This window comes from Panthera onca, chromosome C1, assembly GCF_046562875.1.
Source record: "Panthera onca isolate mPanOnc1 chromosome C1, mPanOnc1 haplotype 2, whole genome shotgun sequence".
In the NCBI taxonomy this organism is placed as follows: domain Eukaryota; kingdom Metazoa; phylum Chordata; class Mammalia; order Carnivora; family Felidae; genus Panthera; species Panthera onca.
Window position 1 is genome coordinate 178141973 of NC_138346.1, and position 15373 is coordinate 178157345.

The 15373-nt window shown below is 39.0% G+C and overlaps 1 protein-coding gene across 2 annotated transcripts in view; it reads left to right on the forward strand.

Annotated features, from left to right (window-relative positions):
* NDC1 (NDC1 transmembrane nucleoporin) overlaps nucleotides 1-15373 on the forward strand; it is a 45652-nt gene that overhangs the window by 3661 nt on the left and 26618 nt on the right. For both annotated transcript variants that reach the window (XR_013557601.2, XM_078451890.2), the window contains exons 3-8: nucleotides 550-651; nucleotides 3283-3457; nucleotides 4605-4743; nucleotides 9516-9624; nucleotides 12243-12294; nucleotides 14968-15103. Coding sequence is in view for 1 of the 2 variants with exons in the window: in XM_078451890.2 (XP_078308016.1) it covers nucleotides 550-651; nucleotides 3283-3457; nucleotides 4605-4743; nucleotides 9516-9624; nucleotides 12243-12294; nucleotides 14968-15103 (713 nt within the window). In the remaining variant the exon portion in view is untranslated. The remainder of the gene's footprint in view (nucleotides 1-549; nucleotides 652-3282; nucleotides 3458-4604; nucleotides 4744-9515; nucleotides 9625-12242; nucleotides 12295-14967; nucleotides 15104-15373) is intronic.

Genomic DNA, 15373 nt, shown 5'->3' on the forward strand with positions numbered 1-15373 from the left:
AAATGGAATATTTGCTTGTTCGGACTACTCTAAAATGTGAATGTTAGTATTTTACAGGAATACCGTGATTTTTAAATTTTTTAAATTCAGCTCACTTAGATGATTTATGCATTATGCTGTTTCCAGAAATGTTACATTTTTTGCTGTAGGAGCTAATTGCATTTATTAAGAAGAGATATGAAAAATACTATTTATACATTTTAAAAAGAAACCTTGTTGGTATATTACTAAATGTGGTACTTCTCTCTTTCACACGATGAAATACATTTGCATATGGTAGTATTTTGTCTGATGTTAACATCTGGATCATCTAAAGGAAATTCTAGTATAATTTTAAAGGACCCAGAGCTTGGTGTAAGTAACTCACACTGTAGTTCTTGAGTTGATGTTCTGTAGGACCTGTCAGCAGGGTATGAGTAAATTCTTAAAGAAAAGATAACTTTTACAATGAAACTTGCAGCTGTGGTTCAGACCCCTTTTCTATTGCAGTGTATTGATCGTGACTACATGACTGAATGAATTTACTAATTCATCTCTCTTGTGTTTTAGATTCTTTCAATGATCTATATAGTTCCTATGTAATTTTTTACCTCCTGCTGCTGTCAGTGGTAGTAGTAATAATAAGTATTTTTAACGTGGAGTTCTATGCAGGTGAGTTTTCAAATGTTAATTGTCTTAAAAATATGTGACTTTATATTATTAAGGGCATACTCAGTGCATTTTGTATGTAGGTGTATATAACAGGCTTGTTTTGAGTCATTTTGAGTCAGTTTAAGATATCTATACAGAATCATCTGCTTTGAATGTTTTAACTAAAAATTTATTTGAATGCCAGTTTCTCTGTGTTTAAAAATATTTAGAGGTTTGGGACACGTGGGTGGCTCAGTCAGTTAAGCATCTGACTCCCGATCTCAGCTCAGGTCTAGATCTCAGGGTCATGAGTTCAAGCCCCATGTTGGGTGTGAAGCCTATTTAAAATATTTAGAGCTCTTAGGACAAATATTATATGATTTCACTTATATAGTAGATTCCTAGAGTCATCAAATTCATAAAAACAGAAAGAATAATGGTTGCAGGGGCTGGGGGAGGAGGGAATGAGAAGCTGTTCTTTGACGGACACAGAGTTTCAGTTGGGCAGGATGGGAAAGTCTTGAGGTGGATGGTGGTGATGGGTATACAACAGTGTGAGTGAACTTATGCTGCAGAGCTACATGCTTAAAAATGGTTAAAATGGGAAAAAATGGTTAAAATGGTCAACTTCTGTATATTTTACCACAATAACAAAATTTAGGCCTTTTAATAGTTTACAGCTGCTGTTAAAGCTGTGACTCAGCAGATGTATTATAAAAATAACTCCTTTATAGGGTAGGAGATCAGGACCAGATGATTTCTAAGGTCCTTTTCAAATATAAAAGTCTATAATTCTATAGTTAAAAAAACAACAACAACTGTATGTTTTGCCTTGGGAAAATCACCTGCTAGATTCCAGAGCTTTGTATTTTTTTCGGTTTCTCTTTTTACTCTTTATGCCTTTTCTGATTCCTGCATCTGTCCTTATGGTACTGTAAGAAGCTTTTTCTGACACTTCTTTTTTTGACTATACCATCATCCCTCTCTTAGCTCTTCAGTAGTTGCTTCTTAGAGATGGGATAAAATTTCAAGTCCTACTCTGGATGTTATAATATATACCCTTTTCTCTTGCTTTCTTAATCTTTTACGCCTAGCTGATGGATCTCTTTTTCTGTTCAAGCCATACACAACTCTCCCTAGCATTGTGCTCTTTTACACAGTCCCACATTCTCAGGTCATCTTGATGTAGATGCCACACTAGGGCTGTCCAGCTTGTCATTCTTAAAGCCTGATTAGTCACTTTGAATCATTCCTTCAAAAGCATTCTATGTGCCATACATTGTATGGGGATAAGAGATGAGTATTATGGTCCCACTTGTCCCCAGAGGATCTCAGATAATCAAACATATTCAATTACAATACACTGGATAGTATGGGAATATATAGGAACACATTTACCCAGCATGGGAAGCTTCGTGGAGGAGATGATGCTTAAACCAAGCCTTGAAGGATGAGTTGTATTAATTGGGAGAAGGAAAATGATGTTCCAGGGAAAAGATAAAGCACATAGAAAGGCTTAGGGGCACCTGGGTGGCTTGGTTGAGCTCCTGACTCTTGGTTTCAACTCAGGTCATGATCCCAGCATCGTGGGATCGAGCCCTGTGATGGGCTCCATGCTGAGTGTGGAGCCTGCTTAAGATTCTTGCTCGCTCACTCTATCTCCATCTCCCTAGGCCCTTCTCCCTCACTCGTGTGCTCTCTTAAAAAAAAGGCTTAGAGACATGAGAAGCTTTGGTATGTTCAGAGCGTTATAAGTCAATTGCATGCTCAGTGGGTCTCATGGGCATTTCTGGGGGGCAGGGAGAGGGGATAGCAATCTCTTTCTCCAAATGTAAAACACCTAAGCCCTCTCCTTTCACAGGAATTTTTCATCTCTCTACTCTCTCTTTACTTGGAATCTGTTAAAAGAAGAATGTATAGGGGCGCCTGGGTGGCTCAGTCAGTTGAGCATCTGACTTTGGCTCAGGTCATGATCTCACAGTTCGTGAGTTTGAGCCCTTGTCAGGCTCTCTGCTGTCAACATGGAGCCTGCTTTGGATCCTTTGTCCCTCCCTCTCTCTGCCTCTCTCCAGCTCACTCTATCAAAAATAATAAATAAACATTAAAAAAAGAAAAGAATGTGTGTATGTGTAGGTCAGGAAACCCTCTGCTAGCTGTTTTCAAAAGTCAAAGTCAATATCCCTCCTACCCACACTCACCTGCCCTAGCACACTTCCTGAAAACTGTTTTTGATTATCAGAAGTATTAGAAATTCCTGTACAAGCATTTATATTAGTATTCAGTGTTGTCATCATTTACCTAGTTTGTGGTTTAGTTTTTACAATTGGGCTATATATTGACAAGTTCAAATGCTGAAGTAAAGGTAACTTGTCAGAGGGCAAGCACTATCTTTCAAAAATGATCATTATTTGTTCTTTTTTGGCACCTACAAGGTTGGCAGGGTAGACAGTATTTGAACTATTTTGATTAAACTATTTTAATTATTTTAACTTAGAATTCTTAATTTAGAGTTTTTCTTTACTTCACATTGATTCTGGGTTTCCTTGTGCCTTTGGAATATCTGTGCAAGGACGAGAGGGAACGATATGGTTCGTGTCCCCTGATCTCATATGCTACAGATTATAAAGCCACAGTAACGTGCTTTATTTGCAGTTGTGCCTTCCATTCCCTGCTCCAGACTGGCACTGATCGGCAAGATCATTCACCCTCAGCAGCTCATGCACTCATTTGTTCATGCTGCAATGGGGATGATGGTGGCTTGGTGTGCTGCAGTGATAACCAAGGGTCGATACGGTTTTCTTGTGGTTTCCTGCACTGGTACTGAGAGGTAATATGAAATCTGTTTTCTCTATGGAACTTGTTTAGTTACTAATCCAAAGGTGACCTGTATAGGTTAATAGTTTGTGGGCATTCTTTGTTTATTCTAGACTTACACGGAAGGTGCTTTTATACATAACATCAGATGTTTTTGATATTTATGCTTGTTGAATTTCAGTAGTTTTTTTAAAACCGTTTTCTGTGCAAGGTGCTATGCCAGGTGCTGTTGGATTTGTGAGAGTGATTCACACATATACTATAAGGTCTTTGAGAGTTAGGAACAGTAAGGGAATTAAGACATGGCACAAATGGATGTGATAGAAGAGAAATAGGAATTTATGTGAAGTGGGAGGGAATAAGAAAGTAATGTGTACACATTAAACCTGTGGCAGTTCAGAAAGCAGGGAAGATCATTGGCTTCTTGGAGGAGGTGGCATTTAGGTTGGAGTTAAAGGAAGGATTGTGTGGGGAGAATGAAGAAAAAACTTTAAAATAATTACAACCACCTTCTTCAGTAGTCCTTTTATCATTTTGAAACTGATACATTTCTTGAACACATGGCCCTGATAAAAATTTCAGGTTGCTATTCTGAGCTTAAAAATAAAAAAAGATTACGGTAGTCTTAAGTTCCCTATTTTTTACCGCCTTTAAAATCTAGGGTTCACGAGTACTACTTAATACTTGATTTCCCTCCCCCCCGCCCCCTCCAGTTACTATTACATAGGGCTTTTTTTTTTTTTCCCTAGTGATAAATTTTCTTTAGTGAAAAGGGTCCTCTTGAGGGATTGCCCCTTTAGAAGAGATAGCACAGAGAGAAGGCCAAAGGCATGACCTCTCTAGCAGGCACGCACCGTTTAGTTCTAGCTCTCAGTCCAAATGCAGCGTACCTGCTTGTAAGCAGTGTTGCGTGCTATCACAGGGCATGTTCTTCCCATTGGCAGACTTCCACAGGAAGAGCTAAGGAGTTAACCTTTAGAGAGGTCAAATTCTCATGCATCCGGAAAAGGGTTTTATTAATCTTTTGCCCACACTTAACCCAAAATGAGCCATTTAGTTAGCATTTGGGGCATGTCTTAAGTGATTATGTCAAAGTTTGAGCTTTCTAAAACAGTGGTTTGTGTCCTTGACTGTTGAATTAATAACCTTTTTCTCTCCAGTTTAAATAGTCCTGCTGCACAAACCTGCTTAAATGAGTATCACCTGTTTTTTCTCCTGGCTGGTGCATTTATGGGCTATAGCTACAGTCTCCTGTATTTTATTAACAACATGAACTATCTTCCATTTCCTATCATACAGGTAAGATATCATTTGAGCATTACGTTATGTCAGAATTTAGCAGAATTAAAATTGCCTTCGTATATGTGTATATAACTGGCCTCATCTGATTGATTCAAGATTTGATCAACAAAACTTAGGACTGAGATCATCAAAATGCCATTTGGAGAAGAGTGATTTGTTTTCATGAGACTTTAGCATATGTTTGAGAGCTGTAGCTGCCCTTCACACTGCCACTCTGAGGATACTGCTTTGCCCCACTCTTTCCCCCGCTGCTAGGTAGTGGCAGTTGCTGTGACCTAGCAGGGCTGGGGGAGGAGGAGGATGACATTCATGCAGTGTACTTCTGTGCAGCTGCCAGCTTCCTTTTGCACCTAAGAACTCATGGGCTTGAGGATGTTCACGTAAGTACAGAATGCCAGTTACTGTCTCAGATCTTTTCCAGAATGAGGCATGGTGTATTTAAATAAATCAAACAGTTTGACTGGTTTGACTGAATAGTTTAAACTATCTTTCAGTTAGGTTTTTAAAAATCTAATCTGGTAGGAATCTTTGGTGGAACTCAGAACCACCTCCTTTGGCAGGAGAAAGATTGGTTGAGATTTCTCCTGTGGCGTGAAGGCTGTCTCCAGACTGTTCCCACTCTTCCTGACTGTGCTCTGACTCGCTTCATTCCTGTGCTGTGGCAGGCTAAGGACTGGGCTTTGGAGCAAAACTATTAGAACCAGCCCTTTCCCACTGAGACCCAGTCTGGTGGGGAGGGAGGGATGTGCAAACAAATGATGTATCGTGAGAGTGTGAGAATGTAGATTAGGGTTCTCCTGACTGCACTGAAGGTCCCATATGCCTGTTGCTTCCATGAGAACGATCTGTTAAAAATAGACCTATTGCAAGGAGATAGCGCTCACAGAAAAAGCTGGCGAGGGCACTTGGGTGGCTTAGTCGGTTAAGCGTCTGACTCGGTTTCGGCTCCAGTCATGATCTCACAGTTTGTGGGTTCAAGCCCCACGTTGGGCTTTGCACTGACAGTGCAGAGCCTGCTTGGGATTCTCTCTCCCTCTCTGTCTGCCCCTCCCCTGCTCATGCTCTGCTTCTCTCTCTCAAAAATACATAAACATGAAAAAAAAAAGAACAGGAGCTGGCCCTTACCTCCCTGCAGTCTGTGAGTGTATGAAGGAAGAGTCCTGGTTAGAAATTCCTCACATCTTGAGAAGATGAATTAAAAGCAGAGTGTCAGCTTTGCCACCTTAAAATTTTAGGAGGAAAAAACCCCAAATTCTGTACAGAAATATCCATGCTAAATCATATTTGATCCAAATGTAATTAAGAACATAAAGAATAAACATGTTAGAGAAAAACGAGATACCCCGAAATCACTTTCTCCTCCATGAACCTCAGTTGATGGCAAAAGAGCACAAGTAGGAACGGTCCGGTAACTGATGGTGCCTGCCGGTAGAGGGTTCCCGCTGTGTAAAGTCACATTTGTTTTTTTGTTTCTTTTTTTTCTAAATGTTTATTTTTGAGAGAGAGAGAGAGTGTAAGTGGGGGAGGGGCAGAGAAAGAGAGAGAGAGAGAGAGAGAGAGAGAGAGAATCCTAAGCAGGCTCTGAGCTGTCAGCACAGAGTTGGACGTGGGGCTCGAACTCATGAGCCGTGAGGTCATGACCTGAGCCGAAGTTGGACGCTTACCTGACTGAGCCACCCAGGTGCCCCAGTAATGTCACATTTGTAAAATTTTACTACTAAAGTTTTTGTAATTTCTTTTGATAAAATTTTATTTTATTAGAAATAGAGACAGAGTGTGAGCAGGGGAGGGGCAGAGAGAGGGAGACACAGAATCTGAAGCAGGCTCCAGGCTCCGAGCTGTCAGCACAGAGCCCGATGCAGGGCTCGAACTCCAGAACTGTGAGATCGTGACCTAAGCCAAAGTCAGACGCTTAACTGACTGAGCCACCCAGGCGCCCGGTCCTTTGATAAAAATTTAGATTTATTTTTATGCCCATGAAGTTTCTTTTCTTTCTTTTTTTTTAAGTTTTTTTTTTTTTTTTTTTTTTTTTTTTTTTAGTGTTTTTATTTATTTTTGAGAGAGAGACAGGGAGACACAGAATCCGAAGCAGGCTCCAGGGAGCCCAATGCGGGGCTCAAACTTGTGAACCACAAGTTTATGACCTGGGCTGAGGTCAGATGCTCAACCGACTGAGCTACGGTAATATTCAGCTTTGGCTTCAGATTCAACTTTGGCAGAACGTTAACTTTTAACATTGGGCCATTCTGTATTTGGCCAAAATCTTTTTTGGGGGCATCTCTCATAACCATGAGTGTACAGGAACAGTGTTGTTTGGTCTGCCCAGGTGGGTGTTATTCTCCAGCCCCGGGGATGGTTGGAACAGGGGTTTTATGGGTGGATGCAGTGGAGTAAGGGAGGTACAGGTTTTTGGCAAGAGTAGTTGAAATGATGGATCTTTGTAACCAGGATCATAGTTTCTCATCCACCAAGTTTGTAACTGTCTTTGCCTGGCTGGATAGATTTGCCTCTTCAGAAGATTGATGGGGAAGGAACATACAATAGCTTAGCCTTCTTTGATTAGCCCTAAGAGCATGGTGCACATCGTATGACCTTTCCTTATGCACTTCAGTTGCTAAGGAAAGCAATATTGATAGGAACTTGCAAGCTTAAAGTGAGATCAGGCCCATTTGTTCTTCTGAACCTCCATAAAATGAGATGATGGTAATAGCTGTTTACTTTTTTTCTTTAACTGGCCAAGCTGACCAGAGAATGTTAGACCTTAAATTTTTTTTTTTTATAAGCATAACGGCATTATTATTAGCATCGCCATCATTATTATTTTTGGTGCTGCCTGTCAGCTTACGTCCTAAGAGTAGAGTGGTAACACTATTTTTATTATAAAATATTCCAATACCGTCGATAAAACAAAAGTTTCCTTTAGTCATTCTGCTGCCAATCTCAATCTTTGCCTCAGAGATCACTGTGACCAGTTTAGTGTATGTTCTGCTAAACCCTTTACTGTATAGTTACATATATATTATATATATGTAGGATGGAGCTTCCATATATATTTTGTAGGATGGAGCTTCCATAAAGTTTTATATGGTACATATTATTCAGTAACTGCTGTTTTCATGTAACAGTATGAAAAATTAGCTCTTTTTAAAAATCTAATTCTAAGCAATTTACCATTAGCCTATTTGTTTTTCTTTAAACTAGCCTATAGAACTACAACCAGTTCCATTGTCCTTATTGAGTTCTTAATGATAGACTGATGGGGAAAAACAGAACATCAGCATAGAGTAGGAGACAAAGAAGTAGATGAACATCAGGACAGGGCTTGGCAAGCTCTAGGCCAACAAGACTGAAAGTATTAAGTAAGATAAGATTTATAGAGCCTGGCACATAGTTAATACTCAGTGAAGGGTAGTTTATAGCCACATCACAGAAGAAACCCACTAGGGAATTGGGGAGCACGAAGAGGTTCTATTAGTTATTCTCTGCATATTTACTGATATGCCTACCTCTTTGCCTAACCTCTTTGGATAGTTGTGAGTAGTGGTTGAGGTGAGAGCTTCAGTAGGAACAGTATAGGAACTATAGCCTTTCTATTGGGAGATCGAGGTAAGAAGGTAGCACCCAGGGGCTGTGCATAATTGTGCCACTCTGTATCTTGGACTTTGAATATATCCAAATAAACCAGGACACTTGAAACTGTGTGGTTAGTGACCAAGTATTCATATGGGATGCTTTTTGAAAGATACTGTAGGAGTTCACAGACATTGTATGAAGCTGTAATTTCCACCTGAGTAATATAATTATTTGCTCTTCTTTAGCTCCTGAAATTCCTTAAAGAAGGATCAGCCATAATAGAAGCAGAAAAGAACACCAGAATTTGGGAAATTCATCTTTGCTTCATTAAATTTCCTTTAGATTCTGCCCAATAATTTAAAAATATTTTTCCATTGGCATTTTTGGGGCAGGGAGGGGAGAGGAAAGAAGCAAACAAGCCTTATTTTACAAGAAGTGTAGTTTGTTTTTTTTCCAGGAAAAAAGCATTTCATATTTTTTAATTGATTTTTCTCTCTTAGATGATTAGAATAGAAGATACCCATTAATGCACTGTTTGGCTGGGTCAGCCTTCTTATCTCACAGATAATTAGGAGACATGACTTGCTCAGTGCTACACAGAGAGGAGTACTGAAACTCAGGTCTCCCGACTCAGTCTCGTGTCTTCTGCCTATTTTTCTTATAGACAGCATTTGAAAACATTGAGTGTAGAGGTAGTATGCAGAAGATTGTAGTCTCTGAAACCAGCCTGCCTGGTTTAAAATCTCAGATTTTCCTTTTGCTAGCTGTTAAATTGGTTAAGTCGCACCTCGGCTTCCTCATTGGTAAGATGAGGATAATAATGGAACCTCCTTCATAGCGTTGTACTTAGAGTAGTACCTGGTACCTGCTAAGCGGCCAAAGAATGTCAGCTGCTGCTGCTGTGATTATCATGTTTTTTGTATGTACACACTCTATTTCCATAGTCTTTAGTATAACTATAGATATTGTTAATTTTGTCATTTCTGATCTCCTATTAATGAGATGTTGTATATGTAAATATTAAATATTTTAACATCAGAAATTGTTGATTTTTTACCTCTGGAATAAACTTCATCTTTTTATGCATTGATTATTATTTTTTTTTATTATGTGGACTGTTTTAGTGTTTGCTTTAGAATGAACTAGAACCTCTACTTGGAAGTGTCCTTTGATTCTGTTTTTCTTTTTTTTCTCAGCAATACAAGTTCTTGCGCTTCAGGAGATCTCTGCTCTTGTTAGTTAAGCATAGTTGTGTGGAATCACTGTTCCTGATTAGAAATTTCTGCATTGTGTATTATTTTCTTGGTAAGAATTTCTGCTTTTTGATACAGTGTATGTGTTAGCTCACAGCTCAGAAAATGTCAATTAACCAAGTCATTTTTGGTTTTGTTTGTTTCTCAATTGTAGGTATGTGACTAGCCTGATTCAATGTTTAGATTGTTAAAGAGTATTTATTAAGTTAAGGGAAAATATTGTTAAAGAAAATGTATGTACAAACAATGGAATATTATTCAACCTTAGAAGGAAATCCTGTTATATGTTACAACATGGATAAAACTTGAGGACAACATACTAAGTGAAATAAGCCAGTTGCCAAAAGACAAATACTGCATGATTCCATTTACATGAGGTGTTACTTGAAGCAGTCACACTCTTAGAAATAGAAAGTATAATTGTGGTTGCCAGGGGCTGTGTGGGGGAAGGAAAAAAGAGAGTTGTTGCTAAGTGGGTAGAGAGTTTCAGTCTGCAAGGTGAAAAAGTTCGGGAGATCTGTTGCACAAGGTGCATATAGTGTCTGTACGCTTCATGGTTAAGCTGGTTAATTTTGTTGTGTGGTTTTTACCATGATAAAAAAAGAAGAAAATATATGTCATTTTGTCATTCTATAAATAACATACTCTTTTTTTATAACCTTTTGTAACTTGGTACTAATATACTAGAATATCCTGCTGCTAAGGGAAACATAGAATTTATTAACATGAATTTTAAGCACAGAAATATAGCTTATTTAATATAATGAGGCAGATCAAGATGAATGGAAAACATTAATCTCAATAGCAACATATAATAGTATAATCAAAATTCAGCATCCTAAAATACTGTTTTCAGACTACAGGTTTCCCCCATTATCTGAAAGTGGAGTGTTCCTGGGAAACTTTTTGTAAGCTGAAATGGCACAGAGTGAAGAAGCAATTACTGTTGATTTATATAGAAAGATTAAAAAAATTGTTTTAAATGTTTATTTTTGAGAAGACAGAGTCAGAGTGTGAGCCGGGGAGGGGGCAGAGGGGGGAAACCCAGAATCCAAAGCAGGCTCTAGGCTCTGAGCTGTCAGCGCAGAGCCCGATTCAGGGCTCAAACTCAGGAACCCTGAGATCATGACCTGAGCTGAAGTCAGATGCTCACCTGATTGAGCCATTCAGGCACCCTGATATGGAAAGATTTTTGAGTATCCCAAAATAACCTCTCTTAGGCTTTTCTGATACTTTAGGACGCATCTTGCTAATGGATGCACAAAACAAATTGAGGTAAAGCACAGATGCTCACAGACACAGTTCAAAGCTTTGGAGGCTTGATGCTGAGCTGCAGGAAGGAGCCTGGTGGGGCTGCTCTTGCTGCTCAGGGTGTGCTGCCTCTATACAGCAGCTGTTTGGCTTGGTGCAGAACAAATGCTGAATGTTGTTTGCACGTTTCTGCCTTTTTCATAAATTTGGATTTCTTTCAGTTAGAACAAGTGCTAGCGTAGGCCTTTCATAAAAGCGAAGTGGCATAACATGAACTTTCTTTTTTTTTTTTTTTTTTTTCAACGTTTATTTATTTTTGGGACAGAGAGAGACAGAGCATGAACGGGGGAGGGACAGAGAGAGAGGGAGACACAGAATCGGAAACAGGCTCCAGGCTCTGAGCCATCAGCCCAGAGCCTGACGCGGGGCTCGAACTCACGGACCGTGAGATCGTGACCTGGCTGAAGTCGGACGCTTAACCGACTGCGCCACCCAGGCGCCCCTAACATGAACTTTCAAAAAGCAGGGGATATCTGCATAACTTTCTGATCCTACTTTTTTCTATGGAATCATTTTATAGAATTGTTTTTACTGGGTATGGGCTGTTCTGTTGTCCACTTCTTTCATCCTTAGTTTATATAACCCATTGTTTTACATAGCTCTTACAACTGTCATTCTGATGTTAACACCTTGTTGTTTTTTTATTAACCTACTATCTTCATTCAGCCTGGATGTTTCCCCACCATTGTACATTTGGGCTGACATAGCAGCCGTGTGACTATTTCCGGGGTCAACTATTTCTTCTAGAACTCTGTACGTGTTCCATTCAGATTTCATTTCATATGTTAGCACTTTTCATTTCTTTGTTGCACTTGGGTCTTTTGGGCCAGTTTCTTTCAGTTATTCATTTTTATAAAATGTCATGTGGGCTTTTCATAGGAAACAAGGAGGCGACACAATGTTATGCTTTGCTGTCTGCGCCTGAACTGAATAACAGATGTCAGTGACCAATCACAAACAGACTTAGAAAGAAGGGATGTGATTAGTCACAGATTGTGATGTGTTTCCATTATCTACATACTGATTTGTGTACTGAGAAGCTGGAAATATATTCAGTTGCTCACTGTAAATATACCATTGGCAACTGAAATTTGAATTATGCTGTTGGGGGACTAGTGTGATTTAACTAAACCACCACTGAAATATGACTGAAATATATGCATAATCAGACCTGTGCAAAGCAAGGACTTCCCGTATTTAGAAATTATTCTCTTTTCCTGCCCATTCCTGATCAAACAATCTAGCGTTTTGACCCAGGTCTTAGTGTCTACTTGGTCATCTCATCAACCTCATGTTACAAAGTATGATTAAGATTTATTAACTTTTTATGTTTATAGCATTGTATTTTTTTCCTGTCAGGCCATATTCCCAAAGCTTGGATTAGCACTGCAATGGACCTTCAGATAGATGAGTAAGTGATATATGAAAAGTCTGATTTTTAAATGTTAGTTGTTTCCATCATTGTAGGTGTTTACCACTTTCCAGGTATTTTGTTTAGATTTAGCCTTTAAATTTTTAAAGTTGAAAACCAATTGTTTTCATTTTGGAATATACCTAGTTCATATAACTCAAAATTCTAGTGTCATATAAAAGAGTATACAGTTAAGAATAATCCTTTTGCTCCTGTCTCTAGTCACCAAGGTTCCTCTTCCTGGAAATTAGCAGTGATAATTTGTTTTTTGTTAGATATAGCTTTTATATTCTAGAAAAGTGGACTTCTTGAGTTGTATGGGCATACCTCTCTTGTTTTTCTCCTCAGTAATCATTCTCTGCTATTGTGGTAGGTAAGCACAGTGCTATGGTATTGTTTTAACTTTACCACTAAAGAAACCAAAATTGAGCAGGGTCATATGACCAGCTGAAGGTCAATAAGTGATAATCGAGTGGCAGCACTAGGGTGTCTTACTCTGGTTCTTTCCCATGTACTTTGCACATAGATAAGGCTTTAATCTTTATTTGGAAAAAAATGTAAATTTCTCTATCAGTATTTGTTCTTTTAATTTTTATTATTCTACTGTGAGACTTTTTATATCATGTAGATTTAACTAATAGCATTTTGGGGGGGTGGGGATGTTGACATTTGTAGGTGTTTGAGATATTATGGTTTCTACATTGTGTATTTCAATTTCTAACTTTTTTTTTTTTAATGTTTATGTATTTATTTAGAGAGAGAGAGATAGAGAGCGAGCAGGGGAGGGGCAGAGAGAGAGGGAGACAGAGAATCCCAAGCAGGCTCTGCACTGTCAGCGTGGAGCCTCATGCGGGGCTTGAACATACGAACCGTGAGATCATGACTTAAGCCGAAATCAAGAGTCTGAGCCACCCACACACCTCTCAGTTTCTAACTTTTAAAAGTTTCTAGGTAAATTTAGTTTTGTCCTCGGTTTAATTGCTAGATAATGAAACCATATGCATGGGTCATTTATGTTAGTCTGGATTTTACATTGGGTCTAATGGAAAGAGAAAAATGATAATGACATTTGATTGTAATTGAACATAGTATTTTTTTCCTTCTTTCACTTGAAATACATTTTATTTGTATGGCAGTGTCAAATATCCTGTTCTTAATATATGGCAGATACTTAAAATCTGAAAATAACTTTATTCTCCTAGAAACTGTAAAGCACTATGCTAGACACACCTAACATCAGGTGTTTTAAATGTCAGAATAGCCCTAAGAAAGAAGAGGTGTGTCTGGGTGGCTCAGTCAGTTGAGCGTCCAACTTTGGCTCAGGTCATGATCTCACAGTTCGTAGGTTCGAGCCCCGTGTCAGGCTTTGCTGAAAGCTCAGAGCCTGGAGCCTGCTTTGGATTTTGTGTCTCCCTCTCTCTCTGCCCCTGCCCTGCTCACATTCTGTCTCACTGTCTCTCAAAAATAAACATTAAAAAAAACACAAAAAACACCTTTTTTTAAATAAAAAAAAAAGGAGTAAAAAGAGATTATGGTACCATTGTATGGATGAAGAAATTGAGTGTGGGTTAGGTCAAGCAGTTAAAGGTAATCACAACACACCTAGATGGCAGAACCAGAGGTTCTAATCCTGTTTTAAAATTACTAGTTGTGTGATTGTAGGATTATGATGACTTTGCTAATTGATCTACTCAAGGTTTTGGTAAAGTAGTGTTCCCTTTATTTAGCCTTCTAACAGAGTTTCTTAAATTATTATTATTTTTTTAAGTTTATTTATTTATTTTTGAGAGAGAGAGAGAGAGAAAGCGCCAGCTGGGGAGGGGCAGATAGAGCGGGAGAGAGAGAATCCAAGCAGATTCCTTGTGCTCAACTCAGAGCCCCAATGCGGGGCTCAATCTCACAAACCATGAGATCATGACCTAAGCCAAGATCAAGAGTCAGTCATTTAACCAACTGAGCCACCCAGGTGCCCCTTAAATTATTTTAAAAGTAAAGATTGTGATTTTCTGATAGTGCTATGTGCTCCCAACTATTGTGGAACCGTTTTTTTAGGGTATACAGATAGAGCCGAAATTTGGCCCAGGAGAGGTGCTAGTCCTATTGAATGATTATGTGTCAAGCTACAAAGTAACAGTAAAATTTTACCCAGCTGCTAAGGGTTGGCTTACAGGCTTGGCTCATTCTTTCTCCATAGGAAATGACAGTGAAGATTTGGAGCACAAGAAACTGAGCATAAGTTTAGGTCTCTTCTTCGTTTAAGGCTCCCTTATGTAGTTCGTAAGTAGGTATTAGGGAAAGAATTGTATAGGGTGCAAAAGGAGGGGAGTCTATAGCACCATTATTTATTTATTCATTACAAAAATTTTTTTTAATTTTATTTTTGAGAGAGAGACACAGAGCATGAGTGGGGGAGGGGCAGAAAGCGAGGGAGACACAGAATGTGAAGCAGGCTCCAGGCTCTGAGCTGTCAGCACAGAGCCTGATGTGGGGCTCGAACTCACAAACTGACATCATGACCTGAGCCGAAGTCAGACACTTAACCGACTGAGGCACCCAGGCACCCCCGTATCACCATTATTATTAATAAATAAGATTGATTTGTCATTGTGAAGCTGTTGAATGCTGAGATTGTATTTTCCCCATTGGATTAAATAGTAATTTCTGCTTTCATAGGCAGTTTCATAGGCCTCTTGACACTCTGAGTGGCCTCTTGAATCTCTCATTACTCTACCATGTCTGGCTATGTGGTGTCTTTCTTCTGATGACTTGGTATATCTCATGGATACTCTTCAAAATCTTTGCCACAGAGGTTAGTATTGAGTTTTTTGTTAGTACATTTGTGTTTTAGAGTGCACGGGTATTTTTAGCAGAGCACTAAGCAGTATGCTATTGTGCCTAAAGCCATTCTGATAAATTGGGTTTTGGTCTCTTTTCTGAGGCTTTACTAGGGATGTATCATTTGTAACCATAATTCGCTGTGTGTGTGTGTGTGTGTGTGTGTGTGTGTGTGTGTAAGGAACAGTGTTAGTGTTCTTGCTCTTTGGAAACTAAACTGCATGAACTGCTAGTGGAACTTACT